This window comes from Paramormyrops kingsleyae, chromosome 13 (assembly GCF_048594095.1).
Source record: "Paramormyrops kingsleyae isolate MSU_618 chromosome 13, PKINGS_0.4, whole genome shotgun sequence".
Classification (NCBI taxonomy): domain Eukaryota; kingdom Metazoa; phylum Chordata; class Actinopteri; order Osteoglossiformes; family Mormyridae; genus Paramormyrops; species Paramormyrops kingsleyae.
The window spans coordinates 16575108-16601222 of record NC_132809.1 but is presented as its reverse complement, the minus strand read 5'-3'; the positions used below and the strand labels follow the sequence as shown (position 1 = coordinate 16601222).

At 50.9% G+C, this 26115-nt stretch overlaps 1 protein-coding gene across 6 annotated transcripts in view; it reads right to left on the bottom strand.

Moving 5' to 3' along the window:
- Nucleotides 1-26115, bottom strand: part of LOC111846701 (fibrillin-1-like) — a 55567-nt gene that overhangs the window by 7693 nt on the left and 21759 nt on the right. For 5 of the 6 annotated variants that reach the window (XM_023817155.2, XM_072698300.1, XM_072698301.1 and 2 more), the window contains 43 exons: nt 25699-25824; nt 25192-25314; nt 24350-24472; nt 23809-23961; nt 22344-22397; nt 22136-22261; nt 21925-22050; nt 21583-21702; nt 20796-20933; nt 20641-20691; nt 20262-20387; nt 19406-19633; nt 19145-19270; nt 18669-18797; nt 18462-18587; nt 17628-17753; nt 17423-17545; nt 17153-17278; nt 16715-16840; nt 13539-13661; nt 13295-13417; nt 12594-12719; nt 12316-12438; nt 10617-10739; nt 10338-10505; nt 10070-10138; nt 9873-9998; nt 9458-9580; nt 8043-8201; nt 7883-7954; nt 7387-7512; nt 7166-7288; nt 5979-6104; nt 5733-5849; nt 5363-5482; nt 4880-4999; nt 4310-4441; nt 2223-2375; nt 1718-1780; nt 1492-1614; nt 1277-1396; nt 1063-1185; nt 202-333 (listed from right to left, as the gene is read on the bottom strand). In XM_023817155.2, coding sequence (XP_023672923.2) covers nt 202-333; nt 1063-1185; nt 1277-1396; nt 1492-1614; nt 1718-1780; nt 2223-2375; nt 4310-4441; nt 4880-4999; nt 5363-5482; nt 5733-5849; nt 5979-6104; nt 7166-7288; nt 7387-7512; nt 7883-7954; nt 8043-8201; nt 9458-9580; nt 9873-9998; nt 10070-10138; nt 10338-10505; nt 10617-10739; nt 12316-12438; nt 12594-12719; nt 13295-13417; nt 13539-13661; nt 16715-16840; nt 17153-17278; nt 17423-17545; nt 17628-17753; nt 18462-18587; nt 18669-18797; nt 19145-19270; nt 19406-19633; nt 20262-20387; nt 20641-20691; nt 20796-20933; nt 21583-21702; nt 21925-22050; nt 22136-22261; nt 22344-22397; nt 23809-23961; nt 24350-24472; nt 25192-25314; nt 25699-25824 — 5289 coding nt within the window. The remainder of the gene's footprint in view (nt 1-201; nt 334-1062; nt 1186-1276; nt 1397-1491; nt 1615-1717; nt 1781-2222; nt 2376-4309; nt 4442-4879; nt 5000-5362; nt 5483-5732; nt 5850-5978; nt 6105-7165; nt 7289-7386; nt 7513-7882; nt 7955-8042; nt 8202-9457; nt 9581-9872; nt 9999-10069; nt 10139-10337; nt 10506-10616; nt 10740-12315; nt 12439-12593; nt 12720-13294; nt 13418-13538; nt 13662-16714; nt 16841-17152; nt 17279-17422; nt 17546-17627; nt 17754-18461; nt 18588-18668; nt 18798-19144; nt 19271-19405; nt 19634-20261; nt 20388-20640; nt 20692-20795; nt 20934-21582; nt 21703-21924; nt 22051-22135; nt 22262-22343; nt 22398-23808; nt 23962-24349; nt 24473-25191; nt 25315-25698; nt 25825-26115) is intronic. The other variant, XM_023817161.2, reaches the window with a different exon arrangement.

Below are 26115 nucleotides of genomic sequence, written 5' to 3'. Positions count from 1 at the left end.
ATACTAATCAGGGAAAGTTGCAATTAACTTCACAATAATATGTTTCTCCAAAACAAGCACATCAATATGATGACATGAAGTAATGTCTCAGAGGCTCCCCATGAGTCCATCAGATCTGGAAAGCTCTGAGTTGCTTCCAGGAACCCTGGACTAGTCAAGTCTTAAGACTGAGGCTCAGAAGAAGATGGTAGCCTGTCATACCCATGCATCCTTCTCCATCGGGCTGCCTGGTGTAACCTTCTGGGCAGATGCACATGTAGGTCCCAATGAGGTTCTTGCAGGTCATCCCTTTGCTCTCACAGTCGTGAATGCCGTCCTCACACTCGTTTTGGTCTGGAGGTGAGAGGAGGGTTTCCATCCAGTCACATACAAGGTTCACAGCATGTGGAAACCAGCACTTAATAAGCAAGAAGAGACAGGGAGGTGGTCCAAGTCAGCTGCCCAGGACGGCTAAAAATCTAGCGAACAGTCTGTTCGGAAGGCATGGAAGGTTTAGCACCAGATTTACGTGACCAAAAGTATGTGGACACCAGCTTGCCCAACATCTTATATCATAACCAAGGTCACCGTAACAGCCTCTGCTCCTCTGGGAGGGCTTTCCATTACAGGTTGGAACATTGCTGGTGGGATCTGCAGCCACAGGTTGGATTATTGATGTTGGGTAATCGGGTCCCTTTCTGTGAGCTTGCGAGGTCAAACTTGTTCCCTGGCGTTTTGTCCTTCACAATCTCAACCAGTGCAGCTCTAGCAGGGCAGAAATGTAGCAAACTGACTTGTCGTAAAGTTAGCGTCCTGTGATGGTGCCAAGTGGGAAGTCACCAACCTCTATTGTACAATAACCGCCCATGCTGCTGATAATGTTATATGCAGGAAATCGCACAACCGTGTGCTTAATTATACTCCTGTGTCAGTAACGAGTGTGGCTTAATTAAAGAAATCCTCCATATAATAGGGGTGTCCACAGACTTTTGGCCATATGCTGTTATCAGGGAGATTACATTGGTGTCGAACAGCCATGAGGTTAGGGTACATGTTAAGCCCGCAGGGGTGGGAATGCTTTACCTTTACACATCCTCCGGTCCTCTCGCAGCACGTAGCCTGCGGGGCACTTGCACTCATAGGAGCCCACGGTGTTGACGCAGCGGAAGGCACACAGCAGAGGGTTCTGGGCACACTCGTTCACGTCTGGGGGTGCAGGCACAGTCACGGAGACTCACCAACACCTCAGCAAGCGTTTATATGTAGCGATGGCTCCATACCACAAAGCGGGCCGTACCTTCACATGACATCATCGGCCCGGGTTCGAATCCCTCATCGCAGGCGCACTCAAAAGCCCCGATGACGTTGGTGCAGGTCCCGTTGCCGCAAGGATTGCCCAGTTCGCACTCGTCAGCGTCTATGGAAACCAGGAGTTCCAACAAAAACCCCTGTCAGAGGTGACATGTCCTGGCCACCAACAGGGGGCAGTCTGGGCAGCGTGACGGGACCTACCGTCGCACCTCTTGCGCGAGGGGTCCAGCTGGAAGCCGAAGGGGCACTCGCAGCGATACGCGCCGTCCGTGTTTATGCATTCCCCGTTCCTGCAGATTCCGGGGGTCAAGCACTCGTCGATGTCTGGTGAATTAAGTAAGGAAGCAGAACAGCAGCCTTCAGTCTTTCACACAGAACTTCATGCTAGTGAGGCCCCGAGAAACATCTGGAATTCCACGCAACATACCTATGGGGCTGCCGTCCGGCCGCATGGCATGTCCGGATAGGGGGCAGAGCTGCCTATAGCCCTCTGGAACAAAAACATGAAACGTTAGGAAAACAGGCCTGCTGTTTTTGTTTTTTTTTTTTTTATGTTTCGGTGAATTTATGATAATCAATGACATGCAAACTTCTGCCTGTACACATCAAACCTGGATCCATTGCCCCTTTAACGGCGGACTCTTCCTTTTCACAGGAGGAAAAATACATTTTGCGCGTTCAGCTTCCTGATACCTACCTCTCTCAGAGAATATAATTATAGCGGGAAGAAGGAGTGCTGCTGTTACTAATGAGAGGGGCAGCCATGGCTGCATGGGACATCGGCTGGAAGCCCTGCAAGCCCCAGACCTCACCCTCCTCTTCTGCCACCTCCTGCCGCCTCCTCCTTTCCCATCTTGACCACCTTGCCCTCCTCTCCCACCCACCTCGCCCGCTTCTCCTGCCTCTCCTGCCTGCATCACCCTACTCCTCACCATCTTCCTTGGCGGGGCAGATTTCACAGGGGCTGCCCCAGCCCTGGCCGGGCATTTCGCTGCAGCAGCACTCTGCTTTGGTGGTGTTGTGTGGCTGCGGAGCCTGGCAGCGGCCGTTCTCGAACCTGGTGTAGCAGTAGTTCACGCGGACATCTGTGCAGGTAAAAGGGGGGGGGGGTGCCACTCAGTTATGTGGCTAGCAGATCTTGCCTAGAGGTGACTCACTGTGTGGTTTTACCCTGGACCTGTTTATGTAGCTGGATACAGACCAGAACAGAAAGCGGCACCAGCATCATCCCGCATTTCAACCCACTGGACGTCCATTTTTTACCAACAGTACTTATGAACATGTTACTCACACGTCTCAGTACTCATGAACCACGTGTCACTCACGTGTCTCAGTACTCATAAACCACGTGTCACTCACGTGTCTCAGTACTCATATAAACCACGTGTCACTCACGTGTCTCAGTACTCATGAACCACATGTCACTCACGTGTCTCAGTACTCATGAACCACGTGTCACTCACGTGTCTCAGTACTCATGAACCACGTGTCACTCACGTGTCTCAGTACTCATGAACCACGTGTCACTCACGTGTCTCAGTACTCATGAACCACATGTCACTCATGTGTCTCAGTACTCATGAACCACATGTCACTCATGTGTCTCAGTACTCATAAACCACATGTCACTCACGTGTCTCAGTACTCATAAACCACATGTCACTCACGTGTCTCAGTACTCATAAACCACATGTCACTCACGTGTCTCAGTACTCATGAACCACATGTCACTCACGTGTCTGTTTGGCGTTTGTTTGCTCTTCATCAACTTTCCCAGCTGTTCACAAGCTCAATTGCCAGGGCAGGAACCAAAGCGGTGCTCAAAGGTAGCTGAGAAAGGTAGAGAGCCTGAAGGCCTGCAGTAATCATGTGTGACCTGCGGCGTGTAACCCTGTGATGTCCTGAGCAGCGTGTGAGAGTAGGGGAGTGAGGAGCCAGTGACAGGCAGGACGTCAAGGAAGCTGCACAATCACACACATCCTGATGGGGGGGGGGGGGGGGGTCCTCCCCTGAAATGTTCTGGACAGTTGATTTCAGTGCAAAAACAAATCCTGTTCTGATCTGATTCATGTGTGGAGCTTTGGCTGTGAAGGTGGCGTGGAGCTGCAGGACACAGGCAAGGTCACACATGTCATATCCAGCGGGACCCGATGCTAACGGGAAGTCGCTTACAGGCCACTAAAAATTAGTCGACAACAAAGGTGTCAGATTTCCTCAGCTACACCATCACTCCTAAGTGACAAAGACCTGTTTCAGATTTCCACAGCTACATCTTCACCCCTAAGTGACAAAGACCTGTTTCAGATTTCCTCAGCTACACCATCACCCCAAAGTGACAAAGACCTGTTTCAGATTTCTTCAGCTACACCATCACCCCTAAGTGACAAAGACCTGTTTCCGATTTCTTCAGCTACACCGTCACCCCTAAGTGACAAAGACCTGTTTCAGATTTCCTCAGCTACACTGTCACCCCTAAGTGACAAAGACCTGTTTCAGATTTCCTCAGCTACACCTTCACCCCGAAGTGACAAAGACCTGTTTCAGATTTCCTCAGCTACACCTACACCCCTATGTGACAAAGACCTGTTTCCGATTTCCTCAGCTACACAGTGGCACGAAAACATCACTGTAGGTAGAAGCCATTCACAGCTGTGGACTGTGTCACCATCTTCCAGGCTCCAAACTGCACTAGATCAGCAAACCGCCTGGCTCCACTTTAAAGCTCTTCCTAACTTCCAGCTTAGATCCTAAGAGACTTCAGCTATGGCTCCACCTCCTTCCCATTTCGGTTGCGTTTGCCTGCCGGATCCCCACCTGCCAACCGCGACTCCTGCCTGGCAGACCTGCACATTCCCGCCTGGCAGACCCGCACATTCCTGCCATATTCTTTTCGGAGCTTGAAGTCTCAGGTGCAGTTCTGGCAGCCGCATGTCAACCCTCTCAGATGTCAGGGCCATGCACCCAGAGTCGGGGTCCCAGCCAGCAGTGGCAGAGGTGCCAGAGGGGGGGGGGGACTCACCCACACACCTGGTCCCCAGGGAAGTGAGCTGGAAGCCGGTGGGACACACGCACCGGAAGCTGCCCTCCGTGTTGGTGCAGGTGCCGAACTGGCAGATGTCAGGACTCTCTTTTTGCGTGCACTCGTCAATATCTGCATGAAGAGCGGGGGGGGGAGGGTGGGTGGGAACATCACTCTGTAAATGGGCAATTCCACATAAAGGCACGTTTTATGTCACATACACAGCATTGATGGAATGCTAACCTAATATATGAATTTTTTGAGTTTTAGGATTTGCCTAATTCAGGTAAATGGAGGGGTTACCAAACATTTATCAATGACCTCATCTGAGCACTGACCCAAGGTCAGAGGTTACACATAGTTTATAAACACCGTTACTGGTCAGAGAATAGCCAAAATAGAGTAATGCCAGGCTAAATCAGCTAATCAGCATGCCATCGTATGAGGTTCTATAATGAGATGTTCGCACAGCCAACCAAGGCCTGAAACCTGAATGATCCCTCCCCCCCCGGACTCTTGGAGTGGCAGTTATTCCCGTTGGAGGTGCTGCAGCAGGAAGATGGCAGGTACCTGTGCACTCCTCGTTCTGCACGTAGTAGCCTGGGGGGCAGATGCACCTGAAGGTGCCTTCCAGGTTCTGGCATGTTCCGGGAGCGCACGTGTTGGGTCTCACGAAGCACTCGTTCACATCTGTACGGGAAAACAGTGGCTTCTTGGCATCCAACATGAGCGGGAAGAGGACCAGCTTAGATTTCTTTGCAGCAAACTAACATTCCTGAGAGCAGATTCTCCAAAGACTGAGCCGTGCATATCCCTTTTGTATGTCGTGTCCATCACCTAAACATCTGTACAACTGGCTACAGACGTCTGTCAACCGCGAGCGACCATGAGCAACTCAGGGGTCTGCCGAATTTGTAAACAAACGCTGTGGTGCATATGAGGGATACAGACATCAGAATATCCGTGAACAGCTATCAGCGCGATGCAGGACAGACACAGAGAGATGGACCTGGAACTCAGAGACACTGCACCGGCGAGTAATCGGAGCCTCACCCACGCAGTTCCTCTGGTCTGCAGAGAGCTCGAAGCCGCTTTGGCACAAACACAAGAATGAGCCCACGGTGTTGAGGCAATCGCCGTTCCTGCACACGCCCCTCTGGCACTCGTCGACATCTGAAGCACAAGGAGTCATGGGTTTGCATTCATCTCTATGTGGCCGCTGTCCCCAACCCAGCCCTATAATTTGTATTAAATTGAGTTTCCCATGTGGGGGCCAGAAAAATGGTCCCCATGTCCTCAAAATAACAATGTATATCATGTATGTCCCCACAATGTAATACATACATGAACCCCCCCACACCACACACAGACACACACACGCACAATAACATTAGCTGCAGAAGCCCAGACTTCCCATACTCACCCACACAGTCCTTGTTGTGTGACAGCTGGAAGCCAGGGTTGCACACGCAGTTGTACGATCCCACGGTGTTCTTACACGTCCCGTTTCCACACGGCTGCCTCTCGCACTCGTCCACATCTGTAAGGAAACCCTGGGCTCTGTTACCGCAGCTCGCTCTCACCGGGACGCCCCGCTGGCCGGTCAAACTGTCCCGCTCAGAGTGACCGAGCACGCTTCACTGCAAAGTGCCAGAAGTGATCTACCCACCGATGCACATGGAGGAGTCCGGCGTGGTCTTGTAGCCATTTGGACAGGTGCAGCGGTAACTCCCCTCCAAGTCAATGCACTGCCCAGGGTTACAGACGTTGGGGTTCTCCACACACTCGTTACGGTCTGTCCGAGGGGAGAAGAGGTCGAAGGTCAGAAGTCAAAGGCCAGCCCTAAGCTGCTGCAGAAGATGGCAAGACCCTGAGTGCCGGGGGGGTAAAAACGTCACAGCAGGACACTGCAGCATTAAATATGTTATTGTACGTTTTTGGGTTTTACTGACTTGTTTCACCGCACACGACCATAATTACAGCCTGCTAAGCTGTGGCCCCATGACCGCAAAGGACTAACAGCCTCGGCAGCCAAAGGCTCCATACATTCTGTCCTGCTGAAAATATGGCGCTGCACCATAAAACTCCCTACAAACGGCACACAAAACATTGACATTTTTCATTTTGTCACCTTTACACTCAAATTTTCTCGGCGGGGTGCTGTGTTCCCGCTCTGCGGGTGATTTTCATGCACAAATATTTTCCACCAAGTTCCAACCAAGGCATCAGATTCTTATCAGACTTCATCACTGACCGCAGTTGGCCATTGTCTTGGGTTCTCTGATTACATTTTCACAGCATATAAAAGGAGGAAGGAAAACAGGAACTAAGCAAGCATTGTGTGAAAGAAAGTACTGAGGCCACGCTGTAATGGGCTTCCCCCGCTAAAGCACTAACGTGTTTTCACCGGGGGACCAAAGGGAAAGCAAATGGAAAGGGAAGAAAAACAAACAGGGCACCCTTTGGGCACAGTGTGCAGCTGGATGGGCTTGGGACATCTCCCTGGAGAACGCGTCACGGTGCGGCCTCACCCTCACGGCTGCTTTCCATTCCGAGAGACACGCTAACATTAACACACTAACAGAACAGAGGAGCTGAGCTCGCCGGTGCTGCACCCCAGGGGCTCCATCATCAGGCGTCACGGGAAGCCGGAACAGGTGCTGGACATACGGCCTCAGGTGGAAATTCATGAACCCTAAATGTCCTCCAGCAATGAGAGCAAAATGAGCCGTGAAGAGGCTATAAGTGGTAAAGGGGCCCTTTGTGGTGGTTTTTGGCCATGAGTGTACATGGCGTGCTGTCCCTGGCGTGCTGTCCCTGGCGAGGTGGCATGGACGCGCGGAGGAGCAGCCGTACCGATGCAGCGGCCCGAGGAGATGAAGCGGTAGCCCGGCTTGCAGTCACAGCGGTAGCTTCCGGCGATGTTCTGGCAGCGAGCATTCTCCTGGCACACTGGGCCGTTCTGGCACTCGTCAATGTCTGCCGAGAGAAAGGCAAGGGGTCATGATGATGCCCAACCATGTCCCTGACGCACCGCGCAGCCCAGTTCGTCACTGGAGGGGGGGGGGGGGACCCACCTTCGCAGACGAGCAGCTTGTCGTTGTAGACGAAGCCCATAGGACACTCGCAGCGGAAGCTGCCGATCATGTTGATGCACACACCATTCTCGCACACGCCCGGGATCTCCCGGCACTCGTCGATGTCTGATGGGCGACACGAGGAACCCAGGCAGCTTGCAAACTCAACACCGCACCCACATTACACTGAATGATGTAGAAGTGAAGTCCTTGTATCCATCCATCAATCAATCATCGCTTATCTGGTACAGGGTTTAGGTTAGCACGCGCAGATACACACGCACACACACACGTGCAGACACACACGCACACACACACCTGCAGATGCACACACACACGTGCAGACACACACGCACACTCACTTCAGAGTCACCAGAGACTAAACTGAAGACACACCCCTGCAATGACACACATCCATGCTTCAGTAACCAAACGCTCAATAAAACATAAGCAATGGCTGGATGAGCGTGTAGATGGACGAGGACGCGTCTCTTACCTATGACCTGGCCGGTGTAAATGTCGATATAATACCCAGGCCTCTCGCTGCCGCACAAGACCGCAAACTCATCTGAGGAGGCAGGAGAGGCAGACAGTAAACTGGCCGTCCCTGTTACCAGCGGGGGCCACGCCGGGGCCACAAGGGGGCCTGTACTCACTGGTGCTGGGCACGGGGCACTGCTCGCATGGTTTGTTCCAGGCACGGCCGATGTTGTAGGAGCAGCAGCACATCTTCTTGGTCATGTTGAAGTTCAGCTCGCCATCGCAGGAGCCATTGTCCGAGTGGTAGTTCCTGTAGCACAGGCTCTTTCGCATGTCTGGCACGGGTAGAAAAACACGGTCAGAGCTCGTAGGGCAACGGTGTCCTGCTTTTCTGGGCCGTAGATGACTTGGTAAATAATGTGGTGCTGTAATTCCCAAGCATGCATGTGGGATTTGTACTAGGCTAGCAAATAAACAGATAAAAGCATACAGACACACACAATACATACACACAATTATAAAACCCTGTGTAGTTTTGTTTGTGGGATATTTCCACCAGCTCCCATTTTAATGTGATTAACGATCTCCTAATCCCAAACCACCAAAACTGAGAAACACATGGAAAATGAAAACAGACGCGTCCCCATGGTCTCTGTCTTCTCAATCCCCTTCCCTACTGGTCCCCACGATATTGCAAAATTTGTCCGCAAAATACATTACATATGTCCAGCCAAAGACACAAACCCATAGAGAAAGAGACACGGACAGGCACGGAGAGAGGGACAGAGACACAGCAATAGACGCAATGACAGAAAGAGAGAGCGACAGAGAGCGAGAGAGAGACACTGACAGGCACAGAGACTAGGACAGAAATTTAGAGACACAGTCACATATAGACAGAAAGAGAGAGAGAGGGAGAGAGAGAGACTTTGCACCAGCCTTTATTAAGTCAGTCAACAGAAAAAAACCCTACTGCAACTTCAAATCGCAAGATGGGTCGTTATCACAAAATCAGACAAACGGAAAGCAAGCAAACAATTAACCACAAAAAAACCAAGAGAAAATAACCAGGGCAACAAACAAAAACAACAAAAAAAGGAAAAAGAAAGACAATACAATGGGCCCAAAAAAAAACGAACGGCAAGCCAAGGAAATAATCGACAACTTCAAGATAATATTAAAACTTCAGGATTAAGTCCCCCTCATGGGTCAAGTCACATAGAACCCCACCATAACCCCACACCTCCGAAAAAATCACAAGGTTGTGAGTCACCCTGAAAAAAGCATGGAGAGAGGGGGGGAGAGAGAGGGAGTGAGAGAGGGGGAGAGAGAGAAAGACAGAGAGAGAGAGAGAGAGAGAGAGAGACTGACAGGCACAGAGACAGGGACAGAAATTTAGAGAGAGTCACAGATAAACAGAAAGAGAGAGAGCAAGAGAGAGAGAGAGAGAGAGAGAGAGAGAGACTGACAGGCACAGAGACAGGGACAGAAATTTAGACAGTCACAGATAGACAGAAAGAGAGAGAGCGAGAGAGAGAGAGCGAGAGACTGACAGGCACAGAGACAAGGACAGAGATGGACAGATGCTCACCCATGCAGTTGTTGCCTCCGTTGACCTGCATGTAGTCAGGGGGGCAGATGCAGGTGTAGTTCCCAATGGTGTTGTAGCACTGGCCGGGTCCACAGATGCCAGGTTTCTCACACTCATTAATATCTGAAGAGCAGACCAGAATAGCTGTCTTAAAAACTCACACCGCTTCCCCCAGAGATCACACCCTTCTCAGCCTTCCTCTGTGACCGCAGCTGGGCATCTTCGTGGCCCAAATGGCTTCTGCTGGGCACCTGTTGGCCTAAGCACCACAGCCACATGGAAAGGCCACCCCCCCTGTGCCTAAACACGCTCTGAGAATCTGCTCTAACGTCAAAGGGGGCCAACCAGCAGTGGGTGAGGCGATCCCCCCTGGAACCAAGTCCCCAAGTTCGTACGAATCCTCAGACTCCGTCACCTTCACAGATCCTGGTCTCCTCGTTGAGCTCGAAGCCTCTCGGACAGTCGCACTGGAAGCTGCCGAAGGTGTTGATGCAGTTTCCACCGTAGCACAGGCCCGACAGCTCAGTGCACTCGTTGATATCTGTCAGACACATGTGAGTCATCAGATTTTAGCAAGGTGCGGAACAGACGCGGAACGGACGCCCACCTTACCTTCCAGGATGACTGTGATGGGGTTGGGACGAAAGCCCTCGCCTCCTGGGCACAGGGTTTTGTACTCCGCTGGAAGAGAAAGAACCCCACAATATGACAAAACGCAGACCAGCATGGGCTCCAATAGGTTCCACATCCCAGCAGGGAATTCATTTATCATCTAATCATTAAAATGCCCATGTAACCTTGATTTAAATATAATATTCAGGTTAACGAAGCAGAACAAAAGAACTTAAGCTATATACTTTAACAAAAGAGCCCCACTCACAGGAATTGAGGGGAGGACAGGCTTCACATGGGTTCCCCCAGGCTTGGCCCAAGGAGCAGCAACACGAAGCCTTGGACACATTGTCGCCAATCCCATTGGAACACTCCAGGCTTTCGGATGCGTCACCTCGGGATCGCACTTCCAGGTAGCAGTTCCCAGATCGTCTGTCTGAGGAGACACCATATGTTTTTGTGAGATCCCAGACGCCTTCCCTGTCTGTGGCTCCCCAGCCGAGCCAGGCAATGCTTCCAGGGTGCCGATGTGAACAGTGATTCTCACCCACGCAGCCGACTTTCGTTGGATTGAGCTTGAAGTCCGGGGGACAGTTGCAGATATAGCTGCCAGGGGTGTTCACGCAGATCCCGCTGATGCACCTCATGGGGTCCAAGCACTCATTGATGTCTGTCGAAGCCAAAGCAACCAGACAATAAGTCACCGGTACAGTCACAGGCATCGATCCAAGGCCTCACTGTGTTAAAATGTATCACCTAGGGAGACCTAGCTACCACATCCAAAGGACAGAAATGTCCAAAATGACCCAAAGTCTGCCAGTTCGATCCCCTGGAATTTGAGCAGCAATGCAAAATGTTAATATAAAAAGGATGTTTGGGATCAGGCCAATGATTTACTTCAATAATTACCATTCTAACTCTAACTTCCCTTCATTCTCCAAAATTCTCGAACATGCCGTTGCTAGTCAACTAGCTTATCTCCAACACAACAATCTGCTTGATCCAATTCAGTCTGGCTTCCGCCCTCTCCACAGCAACAAAACTGCCTTAAACAATGTTCAATGATCATCTAATATCTGCCGACTCCAAAGGCTCAGCGTCCTGCTCCTCTTCGACTTGATTGCAGTCTTCAACACAGCGTCCCACAGCATCCTCCCCACAGGATTCCATGACCTGGGCATTGAGGGTACTGCCCTAGACTGCTTCTCATCATACCTGACGGACAGGAAATCATTAATTTCCGTCTCTGGCTATTCATCTTCCTCCTCTGCAGTCACTCATGGGGTCCCCCAATCAGTTCTCAGGCTTCTGCTCATTGTCCTGTACATCCTCCCTCTCAGCAGCGTCACTCGTTAATTGAATCCAAATTTCCATTGTTATGGCAAAGATATTTAGATCTACTCCAGCACTAAATCGATCTGATCACCACCCTGGTCCCAAATGGAAACATGACTGCCCGCAATTAAGACCTGGATGACTCATAATTTCCTCAAACTGAACAGTGACAAAAAAAAAAGAGTTTATAAATCAGCCGTAAAAGGTGCCTTGTTTCTCTCCTCATCGATGACACACTAGTTTATCCCTCTTCTGCTGTTCACAATTTTGTGTAATGAGAGAGAAGGATCCAGAAAAATGCCAGTTATGTTTCACCCATCAGGAAAACCTCCTTTTTCCATCTGAATAACATCACCCATATCAAATCCTGCCTCTCCCAACCTACTGCTAAATCATGCCTCATCCATGCCTCAACCTTTGTAACTCCTTCCTGATTGGCATCAGCTACAAATCTCTGCACAAGCTTCAAACAGTTCAGAGCTCGGCAGCTCAACTCCTCACCAACACCTTGACCCATCCACACATCTCTCCTGTTCTCCATAACCTGCACTGACTGCCCGTGATATTTCACAGCTGATTCAAAATTCTTCCCCTCACCCAGGAATTCCCTTCCTTATGATATGCGTCACTCTCTCTGTCTACAAATCTCGTCTTAAATCCTTTCTGTTCTCCTCAGCTTCCTAGTTCCCTCTGCTCTGGTTTTTTTAAATACTGTTAGCATCTTTGGGTTTTGAATAGCGCTGTATGAATCTAATCTATTATTAACACATTAACATCCAACACAAACAAGTGTTTTCTGATCCATATCCTAGAACAGCACCCTTGTTGTAGGTGCTAGGCCAAGAACCAGCCTTCATTGGCCAGTCGGCTTGGGGGAGCGGGTGGAGAAACTAATGGAGGAGCACACTTACCAGTGCAGTTGCCTCCACTGCGGTCCAATTCATAGCCCAAGTTGCAATGGCACTGGAACAGGCCCGGCGTGTTCTGGCACCTTCCATTAACACAGATTTCTGAGAAGGTGCACTCGTCTATGTCTGAGGTGTGGGCAGAGTAAATGGCAAGTCACGAGCAGGAAGGATCACGGGACGAGTGTCCATTCATGTCTCGGGTCACAAGCAAAAGCACAGCTCAACAGTCCGCGTTCACGGAACGTTTAAGCCAGAGAGAGCGGCGGCGGTTGTTGGTGTACCTTCACAGGCCTTGCTGTCCAGCGTCGGCACAAAGCCCATGTCGCACTCGCAGCGGTAGCCGCCTTGGACGTTCAGGCAGTGGCCATTCTCGCACAGGTTGAGGTTCTCAGCGCATTCGTCGCTATCTGTCAGCCAGCACACCAGCCATGTCATAAACTAGCAGGACTCGCACGTCTCCTGTACCGTTTGGTTCGACTAAGAGAGACGCTCAGCTTTATATTAGCCTGCCCCAAACTGATCGATTATCCTAAATATCTGGTCCCTTTGCGAATACCTCTGCGGGCTGACAAACGTGTATATTTGTGTTATTGTACATATTTAATGTAGGACAGTAGGACAGTGTGTTTGTGTCCCTTACACATGAAGAGGGTAGTACATCAAAATGTGTATGTGTCTGTGTGTGTTTGTGGATTAGGTTTATATTAATTTGTGGGGACCAAATGTCCCCTACAATTTAATAAAAACTTGTTATTTTGATGTTGTCTGGATCACAAAGATCTGTGAATGCAATCAGAAAAGTAAAAATGCCAAGAGTCTCGTATTTTGTTTGGTTACTTATGGTTAAGGTTAGGGCTGGGTAGGGGTTAAGGTCTTCATATTGAGATTAGAGTTTTGCTCATAGAAATGGGAAGTCCCCATAAAGATATAACAACAAAGCTGTGTGTTTGTGTGTGTAGTGCTCAGGAGAAGCTGGCCTTGCCTGTGCAGAAGAAGCCATCCCCAGAGAAGCCCTCCTTGCACGCACAGCGATAGGAGCCCATGGTGTTCGTGCACTCAGCGTTGTTGCTGCACATGTGTGTCCCGTTGGAGCACTCGTCCAGGTCTGGAACACAGAGCCGCCATCATGAGTTCCTATTCGGTGCCACCTTTAATATCGGTGTTGGCCAATCTTACAGTGAACTTTGGCGCCTGTTTGTAAGGCCCTCCCTGCACCCGGGACTCACCTGTACACAGGACTCCGTTGCCAATCCATCCTGGACTGCAGCTGCACTTGAAGCTGCCGGCGGTGTTGGTGCAGGAGGCATGATGGTCGCAGTTGTGAGCTCCAATCTCACACTCGTTGATGTCTGCAGATGAGCCGGCAACACAGACGGCACAGTAAGGCCAGGGTTTGTATCCAGGAGTGAATTTGAGAGAGTAGACTGGAGCTGGGCGGGGATGAGGGAGCTGTAGGGGTGGGAGACATGAGGGGGGGCCTAGGCTCTCCTCTTACAGGTAAGAGAGATCTTGACCTGGAGATCAGGTGATGTCTGCAGCTGTTTGAGAGACTGGCAGGGCTGGGGTGTCATTCAGCATTGAAACCACAATGTCAGTTGCACTTCAATAGGCATCACAATCAGCAACACCATGGAACTGTTTACAGAGCTAATCTAATCCTCTAAAGTATGTAACAAACATCCTGACCGCTGGAACCAGCCTCATCTTGCATGTCATATTTTCCAGAGCTGCTGAACTGAAACGGGGACCCAAAGGAAACAGACATTACTCAACCCTGACCCCATGGGGGCAGGGGGTCCTTTAAAGCGCTTCTCTGGTGTCCTGTGAAGGAACCATCTGCTGATTTAAATCCCCATTAATCTCAGCATGGTCACAACATCCAGTTGTTAGTGAACATGCAAGAATTCCAAAGCGACGGAACGCAATGTACCACTGCATTTTTGGCCTGTCCGCAAGTCCAATAACGGCATGGCAGGAGGGACTTCAAAAGGCCCACAGCTGTTCGCTGCATGCTGGAGTTTCTCTCTGCACCGTGCTGCGGTGGCAGCTCTGGCCTAGACAAGCCACAGTCGGCTGCAGCCAGGCAGGGACCTGCACATTGCAGCGCTATGCCACTTCCAAGAATTATCACCTAACAAGCTAATTTGGGACAAATTCACAAACCCAGTGCCACCCATGCAGAAGCACCACTGTAAAGCCGCGATCACCGTGCCTTCCATCAGCATAACACTCCAGGCTTTTACAGTCACTGTCAAGCAGGGGTCATAGCGGTTAAGGATCCCGGTCTCTCTGCACATCCGGAACGGTATACAGCATGATGCCCAGGATGTGCCCTTTATAAAAACAGCATAGAGGTGGTATTTGGCTGTGATTAGGGTCCAAGTAGGCACTGGCAGGCACACTGGCAGGCACACTGGCAGGCACAGTGGCAGGCACACTATATGTAATAAAATGCAATGTGAATAATGAAAGTAAACCAGTGTAATAACAAAAAAATGCATCGTGTCTTGCAATGCAATGCAATTGTTTTGAATGCATAATTTGTTCTATATCACATACTTTATATTAAAAAAATGATATTAAACAAATACCCAAAAAGTTCCGCCCAGGAGCTGGTGACCCGCACAAAACCTGACTACATGAAACAGAACATGGCGAACGGATCAGCAAGGAATCTCGCAAGCTTTTTGGAATGTCAAGCGTTTGATTTTGGATTCAATGAGTCATTTAGAAAGTCTCCAAACAAAAGCAGTTTGCAATCAATTACACCTCCTCTGAGCGGGTCGTGCGCAGTCCCCCAGACACAGCCGGCGCGCCTCTGCAGGGGAGTCCAGCGGGTCTTTGATGGAGGGGAAAAAAAGAAAAGAAAACCTGACCACTGGAGCCAAAAAAATGCAGAAGAATCCACCAAAAAAGGGGGAGCAGAAGTGGCTGCATTCAGAAACGGTGTCAAGGATCCTCAAGCTGGGTTCAGTAATGATGAAAGCAGACAGCAATGGCTTTAGAGGGGCTAAGGCTTTGCACGTGAGGCGGGGGCGGAGGGGGGGTGCGGAGAGGGAGGAATGACTTCAGGCATTCGGGAACCCTCTGTGATTTCAGGCATGCTGCTGGTCGCTGTAGACTTCCCATATGGGCTACAAGGCCCCCGGGAGAGGCCGGGCGCAAGCCAACACTGACCCCTCCCATGCATGTACTCATCATACCTTGGGGATTAGATTAGCTCAATAAACAGCTCTGTGTCAGGAGATGGGCTTTACTGAAGCTTTCGTTATCTCTGTGGTATCTTTATGCCGCACGAAATACGAAAAGGACAACCCGTTCCCCCTCGGCTGTCATCTGGGGCTGGCTCATTCTGTGCCACATCCGTTCATAAGGTAATCCGCCCCAGAGACAAACCATGAGATCTGGGATTTATGTAATGCTGGGCGCCGAAGGCGAGGGCGTGGCTGCCGCCCGCCAATCAGAGGCCACGACGGGACTCAGGTGAGGAGAAATATGTCATCCATATGCAGGAGCGGCGTGACTGACAGGATGCTGAGCCACACGACGAGATGGGCTGTGAAGGTATTGCCCTCGAGTATCTCCCAACAGCGCCCCCCGCCCCCAACATCCTGAGCACTCTAGAAGCACAAAGGCTGAAAGGCAGCACCGAGCCATGTTTTACACCACGCCCGCTTTGTCCGTGTGCGTCTAACATTGCTTGTGCCGCCGGCCATTTCGCCTGACTGTGCGCTGCATGATCTGCGCTCAAGCATCTGTGTAGGGTGGAGCAGATGCTCATCAAACAAGTCTCCAGAAATCCCAGCGAATGCCAAGTATCTGGAACTTTCCGGCTCAAAGACTGACCGGTGTAGACTTGAATGAACATTAATTAAAGGAGTCCGCCGGGTTATTTTTGTCTAACCTTTGCCCCAGCCAGCTGTAACGTTCACTTAGACTCCCTCTTCATTGGCAGCGCAGCGGGCAGTTTTATTGACATGGCATAAATTGAACGTAATGTTTATTCCGCTTTAATAGCAGTGGCGCGGCGGAACAAACAAAGTAATTCAACACACGTTTCTCGCGCCGTCGTTCTTGACATGATGATGTCACCCTGAGGAGCTCGCTGGCTGGGCTCGCACGGAAACCCCCGTCTGAGGGCCGCAAGCTGGCGAGCTCACAGACGCTCATCAAATGCTTGTTTTCCTCTTGATTTCTTTGAGCCTCCTGATGTTAATGACAGCACTTGACTCATGTAACACTCCGCCTCCCTCCTAATAGAGTGTGCCCGTGGCTCCAGCTTCTCCGAAAGCTGCAGGAAATACCCGTCTTCTGCTCCACCTCCAAGCCTCATCCCAGATGCATGCAAGGATGCCCCCGCCCCATCTGCTTTGGGCCCCCTCGCCCTCCCTGGCTGGCCTACCTGTACAGCCAGTGCTGCCCTTCCTGACAGAGAATCCCAGGTCGCAGTGGCAGATGAAGGAGCCCTTCGTGTTCTCACAGTTCCCGCTCAAGCAGATGTTCGGGTTGAGGACACACTCATCCACATCTGGAGGAGGACAGCAGGGAGAAGAGGTGCATAGCCTAAAAATGCAGAGGCTCTTTGGCTAGACCAGAAAAGGAGCCCCTGGATTCACAGGGAACACCTCCAGAAATCTCTACAAGCTGAATTTATCAGGCCAGACCTCTGAGTTTCAGGCAAACTCATCATGCTACAGGACACCTGATACCTGTCCATGTTCCACTGTGCAAAAGAGCCGCAGCCCAGTACTGCGCAAACACACGCATAACTCCTTTGGATTTTCAACACCTTGCAGCTTATAAAACGACTAATTAGCAGAGAGAAAGTTCACTGCCTTACCAAGACACATCTTCATATTTTCAGAGGACATGAACCCGTCAAAGCACAGACACTGGTAATGCCCGGGATGGTTTGTGCACTGGCCCCCTTCACAGATGTCTGGGTTGTCCTCACACTCGTCGATATCTATGGAGAGGGAACGGGGGGTGGGGGCATGCCATCAAACATTGTCACTACATGGGCTACAGGGAGGAAATGTCTCCGTGGGCAGCTAACAGCCCCCCCCCCCCCCCAGGAGCAGGGGACTGGTGCATGGCAGCCGTGCCTCACCCGTGCAGCTCCTCTGGTCGGGCATCAGCGCGTAGCCATGGCGACAGCTGCATTCGTAACTGCCCTCGGAGTTGGTGCAGAAGCTCTCGCAGCCTCCGTTCTGGATGGTGCACTCGTCGATATCTGGGATAGGTGGATGGATGGGTGAGCAGACAGCAGGCCTTGGCATGGAGAACAGCATCGATCCCAGTCATGCGATCCATACCGACGCAGGAGAGCCGGTCCTCGGTGGACTGATAGCCCGTGTCACAGGAGCACTGGTAGCCACCCACCATGTTGACACACTGCCCATTCTTGCACAGTCTGTCGCTCAGCTCACACTCGTTGATGTCTGGCAGGTGTACAGAAAAGAGACAGGAGTTTAACATTCCTGTGTCCCTACTGATCTCAGTGGGGGCTTGGGGGGGACGTCCTTCCGTTGTACAAGAGGCCCCCCTCTACAATGCCACTCTCTCTCTCGTACACACACAAAAATACATCCTAACAAATGAACGTCCCACTAAATTTATCTCACACAGATGTCTGGAAGTCGCCACTGAAGCCATAGTCTTCCCGGGTCTTGAACGCAATTGAATCCATCTGCAACCTGCTTCCAGACAGCTCATATTTATCTCCTCATGTGGAGAAGCTTCCTGGCTGCAGTCTAAGTTGGCGAGAAGCTCTCTCCATCTGCGGGGCCCAAGCCCCAAGCCCAGGGCCCGGCTCGTCTGCGCCGCATGTCTTATCTGCCCTGCCGTGGGAGTGAGTAGCTTCCCCAGGGCCTACTCAGACCGAAGTTCTGTCTACACACGTGGGATGTCGGCTATCCGGGCCCCTTATCTGTCTAGACATACAACAGCATTTGAGCGTCTTCAACATCTCGCCATACCGCCTGTACATCTCTGCTGCCAGATGACAGAAGTTCCAGGGATGTGAAAAACGAGCTTAAAGTGATCCTAAAATGATACTAAAGGTAACCGTGAGCTCATTGGCCCACAAAAGGCAATGCCTACCTGCAAACCCTGCCCCCTGAGCTACCCAAGACCCTCCCCCTGCTCACCCAGGCAGGCAGATCCATCGGGCGCGACCTCATGACCTGGGGGGCAGACACAGTAGAAGCTGCCTTCCGTGTTGATGCACAGGCCACCTCGGCACAGAAGCGGGTTGCGCTCACACTCGTCGATATCTGCGGGGACAGAGATGTTGGCCTCAGGACGTGGGAATTCTGCAACGGTGTGACGGGTGGGACAGGGTGTCTGGCACTCACCCATGCAGTTCTTCATCATCATGAAGCCGCTCTCATACCCCTCCAAACACTGACACTCGAAGTCCCCCGGTGTGTTGACGCATGTGCCCTGGCCACACAAGTCCGGTGAGATGCGGCACTCGTCAATATCTGCATGGGCAAGGGGACGGCATCAGAGCCACGCAACGCAATAAACAGAGGGACTAATGTAGTCTGGACTACCAACACCATCCTCTGAGGGGGAGAATGCATGTTAGGGCCACTATAGCAGGGTTTCTCAACCCGGTCCTCGGGGACCACCAGACGGTCCATGTTTTTGCTCTCTCCCAATTCCCTGCCAATTGGGAGACAGCAAAAACGTGGACCGTCTGGCGGTCCCCGAGGACTGGGTTGAGAAACCTTGCACTATAGCATTATGTTTTCAATGTGGCACATAAACAAGGTTACAGCTGCACCATAGAGGAGGACAGCTTCACACTGCGAGCCCCCCCGCTCACCCGTGCAGTTCCTTTCATGGGAGTCCAAGGCGAAGCCATTATTGCACTTGCACTTGAAGCTGCCGACCGTGTTCCTGCACTTCCCGTTGGCGCACAGGCTGTGGATCATCTTGCACTCGTTGATGTCTGCGCGTGCACGCGGCGAGAACGGGTAGAGGAGGACGAAGGAAAGGTCAAAGGTCGTGGCAGCACAATGGGGAAGGCCGCTGCCGCTCCCTGCCGATCTACTAAAGCCCTGCTCACCCACGCTGAGCCACGTACCTTTCAGGAAGGGCTTCCCGTTGACAAAGTCACCCCTGTGGGAGAAGCCAAGGCCGCGGGGGCAGAGCAGGCTGAATTCAGAGCTGCCCCTCTCCGGACACTCATCGCACTCAGGACCCCAGGCCACACCCACCGAGCAGCAGCAGGTGTCCACACGGTGCCGGCCTGGGATGGGGGCGCCACAGCGCTCGTCCTCGTGGGTCAGATAGCATTGCTCAGTGCGGAGATCTGTGGGGGGGACACACACACAGACACACACACCACACACGCACATGCAGGAATGTCTGCATTACTGTCTCTGCAGGCATGTGGAAATCTATATAATGCAATTAAATTAATAAAAAGAATATTTTGTTGTAGAAAATGCATTTCTTAGGCTTTGGCAGTATCACGGTATTTTGGGAAAACCACGCTGTTTAGAAACGTAAGTGACGAAATTAGCATTAGTGTGGACAGTGGTTCAGCAAAATATATAAATCGGGGTGTGCTTCCCCGCCCTCCCCTCAGAGAATTTCATAATCAAGGTTTCAAAATACTGAAAAAGCACTGCTTTAAAAAAAGACCCTCAAAATACTATATACCACAGTATAATAACATTAATAGTACTGGCAAAGCGTAATATTTGTATTTTTTATTTTGTTTAAAAACACAAGATGTGATTTGCAATGGTTGTAAGGCGTGTGACAGCGAGTCTGCACAGACCACATGGTTCAGGCCACACAACTGACAAGCAGCAAAGACGAAAAGAAAGAAAACCACAGTGTTGGATCTGAGCCTCGGGCTGCTGTCGCCAATGGTAACCAGAATGGCACCATGGCAGAGAGAGAGAGAAACAGGGGCAGGCAGGACTACATACCGATGCACGTTCTACCAGAGTCGTCCAGTGTCATTCCACTGGGGCACTGGCAAATAAAAGAGCCCAGGGTGTTTACACACTTTCCGTTGATGCAAACTCCAGGAAACACCTCACACTCATTCACATCTATCGCCGGAAAAGAGAGTTAACAACACGGCCAGGAACAAATCCAGCAGTAACAAATGACTGACAAAGGACAACAGAAGAAGCCGGACAGCAGGAGAACGGGACAGGGACACAGTTCATGTAAATACAGTCCTGGGTTTAGACATGTCTGCTTGGAAACAACAAGATGTCACTTTTCATGGGAATACAAGGTGAAAATGACACAAATGCCTTGATGTGAAGCAGGAAGGGTGCTGTCCCCAGACGTCCTCACCTTCACACTCTGTCCCCCTTACTCGGGCAAGTCCCTTAGAGCATAACCGATCTGCAAGCAGAGGACACAAGTCTTCACGTCCGCCAGCGGCACTCGGCCAATGTCAATGACGTCCAGAACTGGCTAGAAAGGACCTGAGCTGACTGAGCCCTTACCTGGCTCACAGCGGATGCAGGGACTGCCCCAGGCAGCCCCCAGTGTGGCACAGCATTGGGACTTCAGTATGCCTCCGTTGATGTTGATCTCGCAGCGGTTGTCGATCATCTTCAGCCAGCATGTGCCCTTGCTGGTCTCTGGAGATCAGACATATCGCGGTCCTGCTGGGTCAGTGAGCATTGGGTACCGGGGGCCGCTGGATCCGAGCGCCGCAAAAGGCAGGTGGAATCTACAATCTGCATTCTTGGTATTGATTCAAGTCACAAATGACTCAAGACTTGAATCTGACTTGGACCCTATGACTCGACAAGACTTGAGGTTAGAGTCCCCCCTCTGGATACCATAACATTATTTTTATAATTTTAGTGCATATTAATTCTCTGCAGTCTGCATTTTCAGTTAGCTGAATGCAAGGTCTCCTGAGAACGTTTGGTGCAAAGATGCATCACTCCCTGGATGTAAAAACTGTGTGAGGACAACTATGAGTGGATGCTCTCATTTCAAACTCTCTCTGCCTATAGAGAATGTCACCTATGATGTACTGTGGTGGGTTGTTGCTGCAGAAAGTTTTAATCACTAAATGTTAAAAAATTGACATAGGTAGGGGCTCAAGTTACATGGCTCATAACTCAACTTGGACTTGAGTCAACAATTTGATCACTTGTGACTTGACAACAAAAATGATGGAAAGACTTGGACTTGAGGGCAAATGACTCGAGACTTGACTCGGACCCCCCAAGGAATGACTTGTTCCCATCCCTGCCTGAGACACAGAGGGTCACGTACCCACACACTGGGTTCCAGAGCTGTCCAGGATGCTGCCTGGGGAACACTGGCAGGTGAAGGACCCCACTGTATTCTTACACTCCGCGCCCACACAGGGGTTGGACTCACACTCATCCACATCTATAGAAGAGGGGGGGAAAAAAAACAAGCGAGTCACACTCCATGATCACAGGTCATACCCACTGGAACGCACACGCAGTGCAGTGACAAATACCTTCAGCTCCAGCAACACCTGTGATGGGATTACCGGATTATCTATACCTCGAACTACAGATGCCCTTATGGTGTTATGCCCGCACAGGTTCATGTGACGGACAGGGCGAGAGGGTGCGCCAAAGTCACCTTCACACACATCAGTCAGTGCGTGGAAGTAGAAACCCTTTGGGCACTGGCAAGAGAAGCTTCCGGGCGTGTTCCTGCAGATCCCGTTGTCGCACAGGAGCCGGTTCATTGCACACTCATCGATGTCTGCGGAAGGATAAGGCTGTCAGTGCTCATAGCCAGAAGGGGGCGCCACTGAGCTGATGAGTGAGGGGGTGAGACGGTAACCCACCGACACAGTTTTTGCCCGTAGAATCCACCTCATATCCCACGTTGCAGTTACACTTGTAGGTCCTCAGCATGTTCTCGCAGACACCATTCTGACAGATGTCTGGGTCCAGAGCGCACTCGTTTATATCTACGGGGGGAAGTATGGGTGATCAATGGACCATCCTGTCCAACACCGTTCCTCGCTGCGGAGGTAACGAGGCCATACCCACCTCTTCCATCACTGGTGCTGCCAATCCCATGACTGCAGAGGGCCAGGAACTCAGCTGGAAAGCAAGGAACAGTCAGAAGGTCCCGACAAACTTGATTAAGGTTTTGAGGATCCACCGGTGTGGCAAAGAACCCAACTCTGTCACAACCAACCACAAATGCCCCGACGCCCCTATGAGCTCATGCGGAGTCTTGTGTCCGACTGACACATGTGCAAGCCATTGGAGGAGGAATGCTTGGTGTCCAAACCATAGAGAACAACAAACCACATCAAAACACAAGTGGGATGCTGACTTGCCCGCAGAGAGGCTGCCAAAGGCAAATAACTTTGATGCTGACAAGAGAACGCACACCTCTCTCGACCCTGCCTTCCCTCGCTCCCAAAGGGACGGCTCGTCACCGGGACCACACGGACGTCTTTGTGACTCACGGCGCAGCAGAACACGCAGCCATAAATAACATCCCCATTCGACATTCTTCAAGGTTTCTGCATCCAATCAGAGCTGACCGCAGACGGCCCGTGTCAGGTAGACAAATGCCTCAGCTTCGCGCATGTCTGTCGTTTCATGCCAGGGGGCCTCCCACGTGTTATGTAGAGGGAGCCGCTCCCTAGGTCTCTTGTTAGTCGAGAGTCTGTGCAAGGTGGCTCTCTAATATGGGTCACACTTGCTACAGTGGAGTATACTGCTAGGGTGAACAACCTCCATCCCTCCAGGTGGCGTTGTTGTTTCAAGCACTAGTATGAAGCGCAACTGTTAATTACACTCATAGAAGGAGCATGGCCTCCAATAGGCAACACAGAGCAGTCAGTTTCAGGGGCCAAAAAAAATTAAAAACCTTGGAATACGCACATAAGTGGGGTATTACCATTTAGTAAAGATATTTTTTAAATATGTCATTTGGTATTTATAGATCCATTATCTCCAGGATGAGAGGTAATATAAAATTAGTCTGTAAGTCTGTAAAGGAATGTGCAGTTACATAGAAAAAAAAATCAGAAACAATAAGGAATGCATGAAAGTTAATCACAAATGGTCATTTGTCTTTGTTTTTATTATTCATATTTACCAGAAACTGAACCACTGGATGCATGTGTTTGGCTGCACAATCAACCGGATGAATGTGAGATGAAAGGAATTCTGGGAAATGGGCAGATGAGCGCTCAATCTCACTGCTTGAATCCTAACTAAAGACCTATCACTTTCCTTCAGCCTACCATGAATAAGACTGCTGAGGCCACTGTATATGAAGCAGATGGCTGGAGGCAGAGCTGACCTTTAGAAGTTATGGGGGCACGGGAAATCTAGTGAGCCGTCGGTCTCCTCTCCTCTGCTGTCTTATGGCTCTGGTTTACTATCCATTTGGACTTGCGTTACCCTGAACTGTAGTTGCACTCTGTATTAAGTGATTTGGGACAACCGTGATAGGAAAGACACTATATAAAAATAAAGTGAGTAGAATGGATACCTGAGCTGTGGGCGGGGCACGGCTGGCAGGGCTCCCCGAAGGCATACTCCAGGTTGGAGCAGCAGCATTCGGACTTGGTGACGGCACCGGGGAAGGGCGCCACACACTGGCCGCGCTTGTAGCCGCCGTAGCAGGTGCTGCGCATGTGCGTGTCTGTGGGGGGGGGAAGGGGTGTGACTGAGGGGGGGACACATGGCAGCAGGCAGGATGCCTGGAGGTCCCCTCTGAGTCCTTCTGCACTGATGTTCCATCAGATGCATATGAAATATGTACTTGGGACAAGTACACGGCGACTCCCAGACAGCAGCAAATGTGCAGGGTGTTTATGTGTATGACTGGATAAGCACATTGCACAACAAACCCCAGATTTCCATGGCAAAGAGCTGGCCTCCATGTGGGCTCTCAGAATGTACCAGTCAAATAGAGATGTAAAGTCCCAAACAGCCCTGGAGGGTCTCCCTCCCCCCACTCGGGGACACAACAAAGAGAGCGCCCTGGATTAGCCGTTAGCAGCAAGTCTATAAAGGAGAGCGGGACTCACCCACACAGACGCGGCCGTCCAGGCCCACGGCCAGGCCGGCCATGCACTCGCAGCGGAAGGAGCCCTCAGTGTTGACGCAGTGGCCGTTCATGCACATCCCAGGGACCTCGCATTCGTCAATGTCTGCAGGGAAGCAGGAGGAGAGGCTCGCGCTCATTCCAGAGGGCAGAACCGCGTGACGGGACCGGCCATTCAAACAAACAGTGTTGAAGTTAATGACAAGTCTAAAAACTGGGAAGAGGTTGTGCTTCCTTATTAAACCATACTGCGGCATCAGGGCCGAAAAGCGTTCAGAATACTTATTAAAGGTGCGCATCACTCAGCTCCAGGATCCCACCCCCCCCCCGATTCACTGCATTGCTTAACACTGCACACAGCTTCACCCAAACAGCACGTGTTCAGCTGGCCCAAACCATTACGTGACTTTACAGATTAGGCTGTAAAAATAGCTGAATAAAATGAGATGGTCAGTCCTACCACTATTATTTCTCCAACAAACCCTGCAGCCTTATAAGGAAACAATGCAACGGGCGTTCCAGCACGCAGGGGTAATTACATCCCACTGTGCTGCCCGAGCCGAGAGACCTTTAGGCTGGTATCTAAGGAAATGTTCAGCCCAATAAACACAACTGATTTCCTGAGAACAGAAGCGTAAATTTATGGATTTTGTAACATAGTGGTTTAGTGGGTCCTAACCCTGCGCTGATATTTCCTATAACTATATACTGAGGGATATTAAATTCCCATAATACTCACTCCTGGAAGAGGTGCTCCTCAGCACAGAAATTAGCAAAGCTTTCTGCAGCCTGACAGCTGCACCACTGTATGTGCTTCACACCCACCTGTGCAGAAGCGGCCGGTTGGGTTCAGGACGAAGCCGGGCTTGCAGACGCATTTGAAGCTGCCGTCCTCATTGATGCACATGCCATTCAGGCACATGTTTCTGATCAGGCACTCGTCCTGGTCTGAAAACAGACATTCGCAAATACCCGACTTGAAAGGTATGCAGTTCCGGTTCACTGTAATGGGTTATGCAGTGCACCGCATGGAGAATTCACACCCCTAGGGGCTCTGACCCCAAGCACTGCTGTGATTCAAATTGTAAATGCTTATTGAAACAGAAGAAGCAGTGGTCCAGCACATCCCCTCCAGTCTTACTAGGCTACTGGCTCTCTGATATTCATTCAACGGCCGATGAGAGACATGTACTTCCTGGCACTGTCAAGCTAATATAAAACTCGGCCATATCTGAGAACATCAACAGGCAACAGAAAGAGCAGAGTCAGAGCAGAGTCAGAGCAGAGTCAAAGTCAGAGAACAGCCAGAGTCGAGAAAGGCGTCCCCCAGACCTTGGCAGTTCCTTCCATCTGAGGAGAGGTCGAAACCAGCGTTGCAGACGCAGTGGAAGCTGCCGTCAGTGTTGACACAGCGGCCGTTGTTGCAGATGCGCCCATTCGCCACACACTCGTCCAGATCTGAGAGACAGACAGGTGGGTAGAGGGGAGAGGGGACGACCTTACCGAGACCCACCTCAGACAAAGCAAGGACTTGAGGGACGTGTGGGACCCTGTAGCAGCAGTGTGAATGTGGAATAACACATGGAGACCATGTAAAGTCATCCGTTAGGAGACTTCAGTTGGAGAAGTCAGGAACTGACGTCAACAATTCTTATGGGGAGGGGGGTTGGTTCCACAGGAGTGTATATTGATTATAGAGGAATGGTTGTAACACTGGGCCAATAGCATGTGTGGAATCCAAGATTGGGA